At 43.9% G+C, this 14,772-nt stretch overlaps 1 protein-coding gene across 1 annotated transcript in view; it reads right to left on the bottom strand.

Moving 5' to 3' along the window:
* Nucleotides 1-10,236: 10,236 nt before the first annotated feature.
* The window catches only part of ASB4 (ankyrin repeat and SOCS box containing 4), an 11,010-nt gene continuing 6,474 nt past the window's right edge, over nt 10,237-14,772 (bottom strand). The window contains exons 3-5 of the mRNA XM_010133990.1: nt 13,843-14,333; nt 12,097-12,210; nt 10,237-10,425 (exon numbers count right to left, since the gene is read on the bottom strand). Coding sequence (XP_010132292.1) covers nt 10,237-10,425; nt 12,097-12,210; nt 13,843-14,333 — 794 coding nt within the window. The remainder of the gene's footprint in view (nt 10,426-12,096; nt 12,211-13,842; nt 14,334-14,772) is intronic.

The following is a 14,772-nucleotide window of genomic DNA, read 5'->3' as shown; positions in this document are numbered from 1 at the left end:
TCTTTCAAAGGGGGTTGTTTCATTTCATAAGAACAGAAAGAATATTCCAGCAAAGCTGGAACAATGAAAGGCTAACATAAATGCTTTTTACCATTTCTTTAAAGTATATTAGTTCTGGAAGATTTGTGGTGTTTGTTTGCTTTTTTTTAATGTAGATATTCCTAGCAGAATAGCACAAAATTGGTTTTACATTGTTAAGCTTTCACATATAAAAGTGGGGGTTTTTTAAATAATAGATTCAATACAATAGTTTTTCAATTGTATTCAATTTTTATAGAGTGTGGGTATGGAATACAGAATATAGGTAATGGATCAGTAGGTTGGTTTTCTATATGCATGTCTGAGAACTGCTGATTTAATTGACTGTTCTGTAATGTGCTTCTAACACACTAACCTTTTATTTTCTTTTTCAAGCAATAAAAGTAGTGTACTATAATGTGGGATTGACATATTAACCAATGTAAATGATAAATATTAGAATAGTAATTCATCTTTAGACATCACATGATGTCCACGGAAATCTCTGCCAAGCTTCCCATTGACACCAGTGAACTGTGGGCAAAGACAAAACAGTTTGAGCTGCTGATCAGTACAGGAGACACACATGCTCTGTAAGGTCTCTAGAAGACAATAAGCAAAATAATTTTTAACTCCTTCACAGTGCAAGACCAGACAAGAGGCCGGCTTCACTGTATTACCTGCCACGTGGTCTGCATGATAGCATGTGCTGTGCTGGTGGAATTCGTGATTAAGCAACGCATCTAGGAGCGGAAGAGGAGTATGTGACGTACATTCAGACATTCAAGACACATTGAACACAAATACGTATACGCACATCTGATGAATATAAAGGCACTGTCCCAGCTGAAATCTCTTGCTCAACTCCATCCCCCTTACCCAGTGAAGTACAACCCTTATACTGGGAAACCCTGAGCTCCCAAAACCCCATACCACACAGAAGTCAGCTCTCAGCATTTCTGTTCAAGCCAAGTGAGACCCAAAGCCCAGGTCCATGCTGGGGAAGTCTGGACACAGAGATGCTGTTGCCTCTGAGGTGTAAGTATGGCCCTGTTCTGCAAAGCAGTCAGTTTGTCCTTGTGTCCCCAGCCACCAGGACCTCAGCTGGGATAAAGGAGCTTTGCCCACATCTGGAGACAGAAGGACAGGACTCTAACCACACACAACAGTGACCAGCCACAGCTTGTGCTCATTTCACACAGCTGAGGCTTCTTTTGAAAAGAAGGATTAAGAGTGTCCAAACGCCAAACAATGTGAGAGCCCACTTCTGCAGCTGAAAGATTATTCCAGCTGTTTGGGTCTGGGAGCCTAAAAAAGCAAAGCTTGCCTCCCATAGTCAGTGGAGCTCCAGACACTTGGACAAGAATAGCTTGGTTTAAGCAGAGGGCAGACTGGCACCTAGTGCTAGATAAAAGCACACAAAACATGCTATAAATAAGGAGTGAACAGTCATAAACTGTAAATACACCCTTCAGGAAATGTGGCTGCTGTTCATTTGCTAGCTGCTGTTCTTTTGTTCTGCTTACAGCATTCTGTCCTTTTTTTTTTTCCTCTTTGTTTTTTAAGGACAAACACTGGCTAAATACGCAGCACAGCCTCCTCCAGCCAGGGCTGGGGTGACAGGAAGCAGCGGTGCCTCTTGGCGTTGTTCTGGCAGCCTCCTGAGCAAGAGATATGGAACACACAGGGACAGCATGTTCCGTGCTGGCTGTACCAGGAGCTTAAAAACATGTTTATGTCAAGTCAGCAAGAGGCACCCGGGCTGGTCACGCCACTATTCTCCCTCCCTGTCAAGGCTGCTGGAAGGAGGAGCGTCAAAGTTCAAGCCCACATTAAAGTCTGTTCCAGAAGCTGCCTGCAGTTTGCTTCTGCCTGACCAGAGGGAGTTACCAGGGTATCCAGGTCACCTGAAAATGAAGGAGAGCCAGGAACGCCTCTTTGCTCCTCTCCTTGCCCTGCATCAGAAAGGGCAGCTCTCCCTGTGCTTGAGTGGGTGCCAGCAACCAGGCAGGGCTTGGTGCCACAACTGTCCATTTCTACCCACCCAGGCTGAACTGGCTTGGCCAGGGCAGAATGCAAACACTATTTCAGCAGCAAAAGAAGAAGAGGCCAGAGATAAATGACTTTGTGGACTGCAGCTTTCCTGATAAACCTCAAATCTCTAGTGGGTCCTAGGATCATTAGAAGCCAAAGTCGCTGCTTTGTACTTTCTCCCACACCACTGGAGGATGCAGAATTTGAATTCAGGGAAAGCTGGCAGGACAAGGAGTCTCTCCCATGTTTCTGATTATAGGGTATGATCCTCCCACCATGCTGGCAGATGAAATGCATGAGCACAGCTCACCTCAGCTGGTGCTGACTGAGGCAAGGCATACTGCCTGCCCCGCCCCACACACACCCGCACTCCCAATACCCCCATCTGTCCAGCATTTGGGTTTCATCCACCTGCCACATGAGTGAGAGGCATTTGACTGAAGACTTTGTTTCACCAGCCTGAGTAAAGGTGGTGGTATGGGTTAGGAAATCCAGATGGAGTGGAAGGCGGCACACATCCCCAGAACCATATCGTAGCAGAGAGGGGTACCAGCTCTGCCACCCTTGCTAGAAGAGGGTGCAGTGATGGAGTAGGAGTGGGGATTAGGCATCATGTCGTGCTGATGGTGACACAGCCAGGGAGGGGAGGACACACCACTCTCTCCCATCTGTATTCTCAGGATAATCCATCTGCCCAACGTGGCACAGGACCAAGCACTGCAGCATTTGCCACTTTTGCTGGGTACTCCACTCACCCTCCCAAGCTGAGCACCTGAGTGCTGGAGCACACATCCAGAAAAATGCCAAAATAATATGCAAATATTATTCTAAACAATAGCACTGGGTAAGTTCTTGTGTTAAAAGCTCCACATTATTTCTAAATTAATCTCACAAAAATAGCAAGGCAATTGGGTCTCAGTTTTAGACTGGTATGCTGCATATTCTGCAGGTCACACCAGGCTTGATTGCATTAGAAACCTTTAAGATCAGGGCAATGCTGTGGTACATACTGTACTCCATCTACCCAACAGCTGCAAATTATACTGTTAGTGTATTTGTGACACACAAAAATAATTTGTTACACATAGAAAGTATTACTTCTTTTCTTTCCAGGTCAAAGCTCCTTTAGTTGTGAAGAGTTTAATTTTGTTCATGTTGCTCTGTGTGTGTGCAGATGCCTGTGTAACTCCTTTCACATTATTTTTAACAGGGATGAACTACCTTCACTGTATCAAAAAAATATCCAAAACAAAAGCTACTAAAACCTGATACAAACTGGGAAAGATAAAAAGGAATCACTGCAATTCTGAAATGGATAGACTCCCCAAAGGGTTGACTTGGCTTTGGGAGGTAGAGGTAATCCAGTGGACTTCGCTGCAGCTGGGTCTTTAGGGTCAGTTTTACTCTGCATGGATGTTAAAATACCTGTATTACTTTTTGTCATGAAATGGCTTTGCCCTGACCGCAGAGATGTCTCTTTGTCTGTGCTCTGCAGCACAGTGTGTGCCCAGGCACTGCCCTCCCACCAGTGATGCCTGAGTTTTTGCGCAGCACGAATCAATGCCTCTATATTTACAGGGCACACAATTCTGTCCCCTCCTGTATAGCATATGATTATAAAGTAAACTTTCTGCGAGTATTGCTGCTCTTTTGTTCCTGCTATTTTTCCCTCAGACCTTAGCAGTTATTTATTCCTAGTCCCTGTCAACTCAAGGGGTTTTTGTAGGGATATCACAAAGAGGAGGTCATCCCTATTCTTGAACAGTCTTGTCTGAATTCAACCCCTTTCCCTCCCACAAATAGCCAGCAAGCTTGTGGCTATACTGAGGCGGTGCAACTCCCCACAGACAGCTACTGCTGAAATGATGTCACCCAGTGCTGACTGCAGAACCAACGGCCTAAGCAGCCCTGTCAGCTGCGCTGGTACAAGGCGAAAATATGGTGCGGTTCCAGCACTAGGCAAAAGGCTGAAACCATCAACCCTAGAGAGTTGGGCTTGTGTCTGTTGGGGTTTCAGTAGCGGGACAGGGGGCTGCTGAACACGGCTCTGTAAGAAGCTTCCAGAAAGACCCTCTGCTCCAAGTCAGCCCCTCTGGCCAAGGCTGAGCCAATCAGCGCCTCTGTGATAAACATATTTTAGAGGGGAAATCTGTTTGGCAAGAGGCTGTTGTTTTGTGGCTCTCTTTTGTTTTGGAGAGGAGTAGGACAGATAGAGAGAAAACCATGCCGACATCCAGATTAGTGAGGAAGGAGGTGGGGAGACACTCCAGAGCAGCCATTTCCCTTCGGCTCGTGGTGAGATGGCAGGCTGAGACCTTGCGGTCCTCAGAGATCACCAGTGGGAAAAAGGCTCTTTGCAGCCCATTGAGGAGCCCACGCTGGAGCAGAGGACTGCTCCCAAAGAAGGCTGTGACTCTGAGGAAGACCGACGCTGGGGAGGTTCGTCACTGGGAGAACCACTGCCTGCAGGAGACGGCCATGCTAGTTGGAGAAGTTCATGGAGGACTATCTCCCGTGGGAGTGACACCATGTGTCCACAGGGGAGGACTGTGAGGAGTTTTTCTCTTGAGGAGGAAGGAGCAGCAGAAGCAACACGGAGCAAATTGGGACCAACCGCAATCCCCATCCTCTGCCTGCTCTGCGCCACATTGGAGGGAGGAGGCAGCAAAGCTGGGCCCAGGAAAGAAGGGAGGGATGGGGGAGAAGATGTATTTAAGATGCTGTTGGGTTTTTTACTGTTCTACTCTGATTTGATTAGTGAATTAGGAGCAGTTTTGTTGTTTAAATTAAATGGAATTTGTTTCCCCAAGTTGAGTCTGTCTTTTGCCCATGACCACAACTAGCGAGTGAGCCCTTCCTGTGCTTTGTCTCAACCCTTCAGCCTTTTGTTGTATTTTCTCCTTCCAAGAGTGAGAGGCGGCTCCGTGGCGCTTGGCTGCCAGCTGGGTCTAAACCACGACACCTAGCCAGCCCTAGCTTGAGCCGACAGAGCTGAATGGTTCAGAAGTGGTGTAAAATCATCACGTGCCCTGCTGTCCTTGTTTCAATCACCTTAATTGTAATTTAGCAGCCCTCCATAGGTTGCCTGTGCAAGGTGAAGGGCAACACGCAGCTGCCACACATGCAGCTAAGAAAATGTTAACCATGTATTAAAACCAAACAGGTCATTGGAATGTGTAATATCCATCGTCACCTTTCCACTTTGTGTTTTATGAAGCTTAAGATGCATTTGGAGAAATCGTCAGAAACGAATTTCTGAGAAGCCAACCAATTTCATTTGACAGTTGCTGTATATAACAATCTTTTCTGACCCACTCGTCTGCCGTACCAGAGGTCCCTGCAGTTCTACAGAGACCGTGGCTGATCTTTCCACTACTTTAATATAATTCTCGGGGAGGTTAAGGTGTCATACGCTAGCTAGGTTTGGCATCTCTGCTAATAGCATGTTCTGCACTGTCATTTAGTACAAGAGCAAACCCTAGGGAGTACGGGGAAATTCTATTGCCATATCCTGAAAGTAATTGGAAATATTGCTGTGTCTGACCCGTCTATATCTTGTAGTGTTTCATAAAAGCAGCAGCAGCCCTTCAAGAGCTCTGAAAACCTTCGAAAGCCCTGAAAAGCTGGCATGCCTCACTGGTTTCTCAAAGTTTAATAAAGATTTGTAATAGCATAGGTCACTCCAGACTGTTTCAATCTTTCTTCCAATCTTGAAGACTGAACTCTTTCATGGTTAATTTAAAGGTACTTGTCCCATGAGCTGCCAAAAGCATTAGAGCATTTTCAAAGGCCATTCCTCAAATATCAATGAGGCGAGCCCCTGTGATCATTTTAATTGATCCAGCAGTGCTTTTAGCTAAAAGAAAAGCTGCCACCTTTCATGGCAGACCAGACCTTTGCCCCTACCCCTTAATATTTCTGTTCCTGACATTTTACAAAAACATTCATCAGTCTTTCTCAGTCTGGCAGGTTTATATAAATTCATGATCATAGCATTTGACTTGATTCTCTCAAAATTGGTATATAGGCTGTAAGATATTGTCCTGTGGAAAGAAGAAAAACATTTTTTCAAGATGGTAAGCAGGTTTGAATAAGTAAATTCTCGTTGATGCCTAACTATTTACAGAAGTTTATTGGTTTCAACTCTGATACTCTGATTAGGGATGAAAAACTCTGACTGAAACCAGATCAAAGATTTTGACTGGAATCTCTCTGCAAGTTTCTTCTCATATGCACATGCATGGTGATGCACGCAAAACGCCAATGTGCGCACAGACCCACACAGAGCTGCCAGAATCAAAATGGGCATCTCAATACCATTCTGCTTGCATGTCGTCAGGAATTTTGGACCAAAACCTTTCAAGATGGTGCAGACAACCTCATAATCCTCTGTGCAGCCCTACTGACAATACCATGTAACAGCATGAAAAGGGGTGCAAGCAGCCCATCCCTTTCCTCTGCTGTTTTTTTTCAAATCTTAAGGGCAGAAAGACATGGAGATCCTGGCTGCTTGTGCCAGGTAGCCCCAAGGCCCTATATTTTGGTCTAGGCTTTGAACCTTTTCCTCTTTATGATGCAAACTCATCTTAATGCTGTTGATTTTGAGAGGAGCAAGAGATGTGGAACCAGCATCTGCTTATGGTGGAGCTTCAGAGGCTGATATTGCTGACATTTGGCCAAACAATAGATTCTCATCAGGGAGCTTGTTCTTGGAGTAGACATGGGTGATTTGTGATTTGTGCTCATTGTCCCAGCATCTAAAGATTGACTGAATAGGAATAGACATTTTAAAGTTTTTGCAGGAAAATACAGCCCTGAACACTGTTACACTTCAGTATCACCTGCATACTCTCCATGGTTAAATTATTGGAGTTTTGAGTCAAGCTGGATCCAATCAGGTATTGGGGCTAAGTTCAAAAACATTGCAAGTGCACTTTACAAACAGGGTGTCCATATTTCCATGAACAGCTGAATTACGGCACTGCACTGGCCCACAAATACATGCAGAGTGTCCCGACAGTCATCCATGGGATAACTCCTTTTGCCAATAATGCATTGCGGCTCAAGGACATGTCTTCCTATACAACTCTTAAAAAGCACAAGGACCAAAACATGTAATCTCATTGCTATCCATTGAGAAGTTGTTGTAGGAAAGGGCTGCCAATGGGAAAGGATACTTTATTTTCTGTGCTTTAAATATTCTAATAGGCTGTGAAATTCAGTAGAAATATCTCAAACATGGCTACATGACTATCAAGAAGCCAAATGACAAAAAGCAAATAATTTCACAGAAGACAACAAACAGCTCTGAAAACAATTTTCTGACATTTTAGGACATGACTAACTTCAAATTTGTGGTTTAGGGGTGATGACTTAGTCTCTTATTATTTCCATCCAATCTGTTGCAGCTTTGAAAATATAAAAGCATGATCAGGAGTTATATGACAGTATGAAATTCCAAGGTATCTGCACTAAGTCAGAATAATAAGACTGTGCATCCCATAAATGCAATAAGGGATGAGCTGATTTTCAGGTACCCCAATGCCTTACATAAGCAACTTCATCCAGGGCATGGGAACAGAGTACAGGAGGAGAAAAAAGAAAGAAATGCTAACAGTTGACTAATAACAAGGTTTAGCTTACTAATGGTCATTCTAATTCCAACAACAGAAGCAACGGAAGTGCATCAGTCGGGTCTTTTTTCTGTGATAGGGATGTTCTCCAGTGTTTTTAACAGCTTGCAAATTCCTGTGACTATAATCAGCCTGATCCCACTGTGCTCTCTGTCAGATACCACAGCGGCTATAATCTGGCACCTGCTTGGTACAAAACTTGGAAGTGCGGCTGAGTACCCACGGAATAAAAATTAAGCGTGTTCACTGTAGAGGGGGAGGACCAGAGGGAATTTAGGAACACTGGTGACAGCCTTTTTCCTTCTTCTCAGCAAGACAGGCCTGACTATGGCAGTTCAGAAAACACTGCTATTGTTCTGCCTTAAACCTACCTCTTCCAGATGCAGCATTTCACTTCCAGAAGCAGTCAGCATGGGGATATATTCCCAATAAAATCACCTACCTCTATCATCTCTTCTGGACTACCTGACTTTCCTCTTTGTTCAGAAAGCAACAAACATTTTCTTGCCTTGGCCAATTTGCAAATCCTCTTCCTCATGCTTGACTCATATACCCAGGTACATCACCTAGAAAAGCAGTGGGTTCACATAACTTTAACTTCAGCTTTTTTCATCCTTCCAAATTCACTGGTTTCCCTAGTGCAGAATTCAGTGGCTCCCATTAACCTGGAAACACCTCAAGTGGATTTTTCTGTAGACAGCTGCTCCAGATCTTGACTGTTTGTCCTTGTAAACTACCATGATGTCTGTGATAGAGATGTCTCTGCAACTTTATAGCAATCTTACATCAGATTAGTAAAGCACAGGGACCTCTATTACAGCTTCATTCATACGAGAAAGCATTTTCTCATGGTCTGTGTCATCTTTGAAACTCTCCTTTGGAACTGGAAACTGTTAAATAGCAATCTATGTTAGCATCGAGCTAAACATACACAAACCCATGAACTGGATTTTCTCCTAACACAGCATAAAAGCTTCGATTCATGAAAACTGAGATGAAATGAAAGTGATTTATAACACTAAATAATCTTCACATTTCTTCAAATGCTGTTATTTCCACTTTGTGAGACAGAGCCACTGAACAGCTTGGCAGCTCCTTTCCAGCTGCAAAGACCCTAACGTACTGTGGGCTCTCCTGCAAAGAGATAATGATAATGATAAGCTTCACAGTCAGAGATGCAATGAGAAGTCAGGAGTTACTGGCTCCAAGTGATGAGCATGGCTCACCTCCTAACAGAGTCCAGAATCATCAGGGTCTAAAAAACAGTGGAACAGCCCAAATGGATTGCATAAAACTGAAAAATGGAAGAAAAGTGGGGTTTATCATTAGGGCAGATCACACAGTTGCCCTTGTTGTAGTGTACTTGATGTGTGAACTGCCTCTGCCCTTCATTTCGCCCTCCTGGACTGGAGACCATAGCTCAGTCAGGAGTGAAGGTCTCTTGCTGAGCAGGGAAAAAAGTGCTGACAGGTCCAAAAGCACAGGGCCTGCAAATCAGGGGGACTGGCAGGTCTGTTACAGCACAGCCAACACATCTTCATCTTGGAAACATCTTTTGGTTAAGGTGGGATTTCTCTCACCTGTGCTTAGCTGCCAAAAAATGAGGTGTGTAGTCCACATTACCAGGCTAGGTTCCTTTCATAATCAATGAACAGAAGGGTTCTAATTCTTCCCAGATCCCATCCAACACCATCCTGAGGGATATAGGATGGGTGTAAGTACAGCCGGGCAGGCTGCAGAGGCACGTCCATTCTACCTGCATTTCTTGACACCAGGATATGAGTTTATCATCGGTCACAGTGAGAGTGGAAACAGAGAAAGCATCTGCTAAAAGCTTACTCGGTCAAGAATATAAATGTACAGAAATTTCAGTGCTGCAGATTTCAATCCTGTTCACATACTATGAATGATAATGGAAACAATTGTTACAATTAAAAGGGATATTATTATGACAAAGCTTTATAAGATACAGACTGGTATGGTGAACAGTGGAGTAAGTAACATTGAATTGAGAGTCAAACCACAGGAAAACATGGAGACTACTGAAATCCTGTCTGTGGTTACAGTTCAAAGCAGTTTGCCCATTTCTTTCTGAGAAAGCATTTCTGTGACTCTAAGAAATGTCCTATTTTTTGACGGTATCCTTTCTTTCACTCCGAAAATGACAGCTGAAGAAAACTACGGTGAAACGGTATCAAAAGGTGTTCAGATTGAATCTAATGCTGTCTAGCTGGCAGTGGAATAAATACCAAAGGAAGCAGCAACATCGTTTAAGCTAGGTTAGACAAATCATGGAAGTATGTGTTCGCTTGGAGCAGGGATCCTTCCAGCTCTGCCTTCCCCAGTGCATCCCACAACCTGTAGCTGTGATTCCTCAGTACAGGGAAAGACAGCTGCCCTGAGGAGAGCTGGTAAATCCCAGCCCAGCTTCAGGCTGGCCTGCAGCTGTACAGAAGTGAAGGTCTGTGTCAGGGTTGTGCCTGGATCTCCAGCACCCCGCAAACACTTGCAGATGCAGAAAGGAAGATTCTGGTGCCTGCGCTGTTGTGGCTCAGTAGATGATTCCTTCTGGTTCCAGGAGCAAGTACTTCTTCATGGAGAGGGGGATGGAGAGCAAGGGAACTTCTCGGTGGCACTTTTCTGACAGTATCGCCCGTATGGCACATCTACATAAATGCATGAGTGACCGTGGTGAATTGCTGCACACAGTGAACAAAGAGTCATAGAAATCCTGGTGACGCTGTAAAAAAAAAACCCACAAGCGTGTTTTAAGGTGATAAGGCTGTTTTCGTTCCCTCCTTTTCCCCTGCCCACAGGCAGCCCTTGGCAGAACAAGTTAAAAAGCACAGCCAGCCATCCTGTCCCTTGGAGTCTCCAACCACCAGGGACTTGGTTTAGCCAAATGCCCACACAGAAATTTTATGCTTGCCTCAAGTATTTAGAGTTAAGTTAAACATCATGATGAAATCCTTAGATTTGATATGTCTCATATCCCTCAGTTTGAGGTGGGGGTTCCTCTGGTGGTATTAGTCCTGATCTGAACAGGTACTGCAGCCAGCTCAGGGTTAGTGCACACGGACAAGTTAATCCCCTAAACCTCACTGTGGGGCCCTGAGGCAGGGTATTGCCGGCCTTACCGGTGAGTTCACTGGGGCTGCAAACAGCAAAGTACCTTTGGCCTTACTCATCACCCCAGCAGCCTTTTAGAACAGATAAAATTGAATCCCCACGAGAAGAAAAGTGCAGACACTTAAAAATTACTTTGAAATAAAAGAATCAAATGGTAAATATGTGCCACTATGTGTGACTTGACTTTGTTTTATAACCTTGCTACTTGACAGGTCTGGTTACACATATTTTCAGATACACTTTATGTATGGAAAAGTGCAGATTTGTGTCAACATAAAATTTTCGTCAAATTCAGCAAATAGCTTTGACAACAAAAATTAAAATCTCAACAAAGAAATAGGACAACTGTGAACTTTTCCAAGTAAGAATGTTCCAATATTTCAGGTTAAAATTTTTGTTTGAAGAAAAATTATTATTATTACTATTGCTGTTGGCGTTGATGGTATTGGCATTGTTGCTGTGTTGTTAAGGGGAAAAAAAATTTTTAATTTCGTGTGCACCTAGAATTCTTTCTTTAAATCTTTTCTGAGCAAATCCAACCCCCCAAAAAGTCCCACAGTCCCTCTGGTTATATAACTTTGTGTTATAATATGGTTAGAGTTCCCCAAATATCACTGGTAATGTAGAGCATGCATTGGTGCATTTATCTTCGGCACTGATTTGAAAATTTTGAAAAAACCCAGTATTAGTCAAAAACTAGGTTTAAACTGGATATTGAGTCTATGAAGATTTCTGAATTAAAAGCATAATTATGTCAAAGCACATAGTTTGTTCCACAGTTTTGACTCTCGACACCTTTTCATCTTTGATCTCTTATTTTTCATTGAAATTCTTCTCTGTATTTGCAACTAACCAGTCCTGCTCACAGAAAGCTAACCCATGCAACAGAATCTAAAGATACATAGTCATACCTATGGTACTTTTAAAACATCTGTTGACTTTAAAAATGTATAAACACGCACATTGACAGATCTGAAGAAACACCAACCATAACCAGAATCTTTGCAGTTGCTGCATGCAGGGAGAGCTGAGCTCCTGCAGCTTCCCTGACAGGGGGTGCTCCAAAGGATCATATTGCAATGAAAATTTCTCAGAAGTATTTCTTTTGTCAGTGAGTGATATACTTTTGTCAAGTGAGTGATATAAAGTCACTTTGGGAAGTCCCAAATCCTCTGAGACGTTCTACTCTTTCAAAAGCATTCTCACTTTTCTGTGGTCAGATAATGGAGAATGCAAATAAAGAGCTTGGATTTTACTCAGTTACAACTCATTTAGAGCTCACCTCAAAGACATCATCAGGTATGGCTGCTTTCCACTTCGATGTTGATTTGATGTGCTCATAGGAATTGACAACAATCTCCACGGCTCTGGGGTGGGAATGACAGGCTTGTAGCACCTGCAGGCAGGATGCACAGAGAACATGAGGACCACCAAGAAGCTGGGGCTAGCATGGATGTTTGGCACTGTGCAGTGGCGTACTGAGACAGACATAGCCAAAGAACTACGAGAGGATAAGGTTGGAGATGCAAAAGACACAATCCCTGTCTACACAACTCCGAGCAAGTACAACAAGAAAACCCAGGCTACACCCCATGGAGCTGTGCATGCCCCAGTCTATCATCATACAAAAGTACTGGCTTAGATCTCCAGAGCAGGGTAGCTTGCTGAAGGGGTGGGCTTTATCACCCTAATCTGGAGATAACTTTTTTGTCTCTGGGTTGAGTGACTCAACACCAGGTAAAGTCATACACAACGTCCTTGCTTCAGGTCACGCAGCATGAACAGAAAATTTCCCATCATATGAATGAATAGTGCATCATTACGGGGAAATTTTAAAAGAAGACTGGGAGGTAACACAGCTCAGAAGTAAGGCTTCCAAGCCATACGAGGCCCCTGAAAGAACTGCTTTGCCTGGTAACATTAGCTCTGTAGGAAAAAAGCCCAAAGTCTATTGTCACTCACACTTAGGGGATAACACTGCATTCACACCATACAATGCACAGTCTTGTCCCACACAGTCACCAAGCTTTCACAAACAAAACTGCACAATATCCCTCTGGGATAAGTATCATCCTACGTATTTTACAGGTGGCAAACAGTGGTTTGGAAGGGAGACCCACTCCATACAACAGGAGAAAGGCAGAGGCAGAAAAATGAGACCCCAGACCTTGCTCTCGAACACGCTCTAGGAATCTAAGTGTTCAGAATGGACAGGGACAGCTCATCCTGGGCTCAAGAGGGCACAATCAAAAGTTTGACATTTCATTCAAAGGCTTTTGGTTGCTTGGCTTGTTAAAACTTCACATATATAGTGGAGGAACTGCAAAATATGGCTAAGGGCATGATATGAGAGAAAGTAAGTCCTGGCTACAGCAAGCTTAAATAAGACTGCTAGCTACTTCTGTCATGTCTTGGGCTTTGCAGACGTTTAGAAATTTTGGGGGAAGGATCCTGCAATTATTTTTCTTTCTTTTTTTTTTTTTTTAATCAACTATGAGCCCAAGCCCAGCATTTTGCCTTAATTTCCGACATTTCCTGGGAATGTGCCACAGCTTTTTTGAGTTCCATTTCATTTTTAATAGATTTTTAAAGGTAAGAGGTGATAATGTAAATCAACTGGTCTTATCTCCAACCTTTAGTAGAGGTCTTGAAATATGCATTTCATATAACCCAGTGAAGCCTGTATGGAGCCAGATTTCACAAAGGCATGTAGGACTTCTGAAATGAGAAAGCAAATCAGGTCTGAAAAATTAGGCTTGAACCAGCATTTAGAGATTGGATTTTCAGGATAAGAACAAAAATGGAATCTAGGTCTGGTTCTGGCATTAAAAACTGTAATTTCACTTCAGTTAAATGATATCACTCTTACAGGTTGGCTCACAAGGTTTTGGGCATTCTGGGCATTTTGGGCATTCTGGACTCCAGCAAATCCAGATACCACCAAGCCCTGAAGTTTGGATCTCTAATCCCTTTCCTGTTCAAGACATCACCTCTCTCCGTATCACACCTGTACAAAGACGTACTTAACCTTGTGGAATTGCAGAGGATATATCCTAGCTGCCCCATGATTCAGTAGCAGCTGGTAGCAGATGTCAGGCTGGGCAGCTGGCCTCACAGATGTCACTTTTATGATATACTGTAGGGGTGCACAACCGTTGACATCCATGACGTTTGCTTCTGCTCCTGCCTCCAGCAGCATATGCAGCAGGACATGATCGCAGTTCCAGGCAGCTTTGTGGAGCGGTGATTTGAAATCCTCATCACGAGCATTCACTTCAGCTTTATAGTCCAAGAGCATCCGACAGATGAGGTGGTGATCAGGGCTGTACATCTGATCCTTATAGTGCAGGGCCCAATAGGCTGCACAGGCCAGAGGAGTCTCCATGTAGGCATTGAGAGCATCAACGTGCGCTCCTTGTTCCATGTAAAAGGCCACAAGCTCTGGAACACCCAAACGTGCGACAGTGTGCAGAGGAGTCTCCTCATCTTGGTTGTTCGTTTTTATGTTCACATTTGCTCCTGCCAAAGAAAGGTGATGGGAAAAAATGAAGGCAATGAAATCCTGGTTTGGCCACCTCTCTGCTTGAGCCCCGCTACCCAAGAAGGTGAGGATGGGCAGCTGGCATGACAGACACACATGGAAATGCAAATAGCTAGGGACATGGATTCTGCATTTCTTAAGTCTCCAGGAAACACACAGAAACTTCAGGTTCTTGGATCCAGCTCAGATGTGATAGCTTGGCCCCGAGCTGGCAGAAGACCTTATCTGAACACTCTATTTTGCAGCGGCAAATAGAGTCCAAATCTCTGTGTAAAATTTTTTTTTCCTATTAATTAAGAACGGAGGGACTGAATTAACCGAAAGGACTGAAAGAACTGAATCAAGAACTCCTCCTCTGCGCCGTTTGTGCCGAGCGGCTGCTGCAGCTGAAGCAACAGCACCATCTACCGAGGACCG

The sequence above is a fragment of the Buceros rhinoceros genome, unplaced genomic scaffold (genome assembly GCF_000710305.1).
Source record: "Buceros rhinoceros silvestris isolate BGI_N320 unplaced genomic scaffold, ASM71030v1 scaffold594, whole genome shotgun sequence".
Lineage (NCBI taxonomy): Eukaryota > Metazoa > Chordata > Aves > Bucerotiformes > Bucerotidae > Buceros > Buceros rhinoceros.
This window is presented reverse-complemented; position numbering and strand designations above follow the sequence as displayed.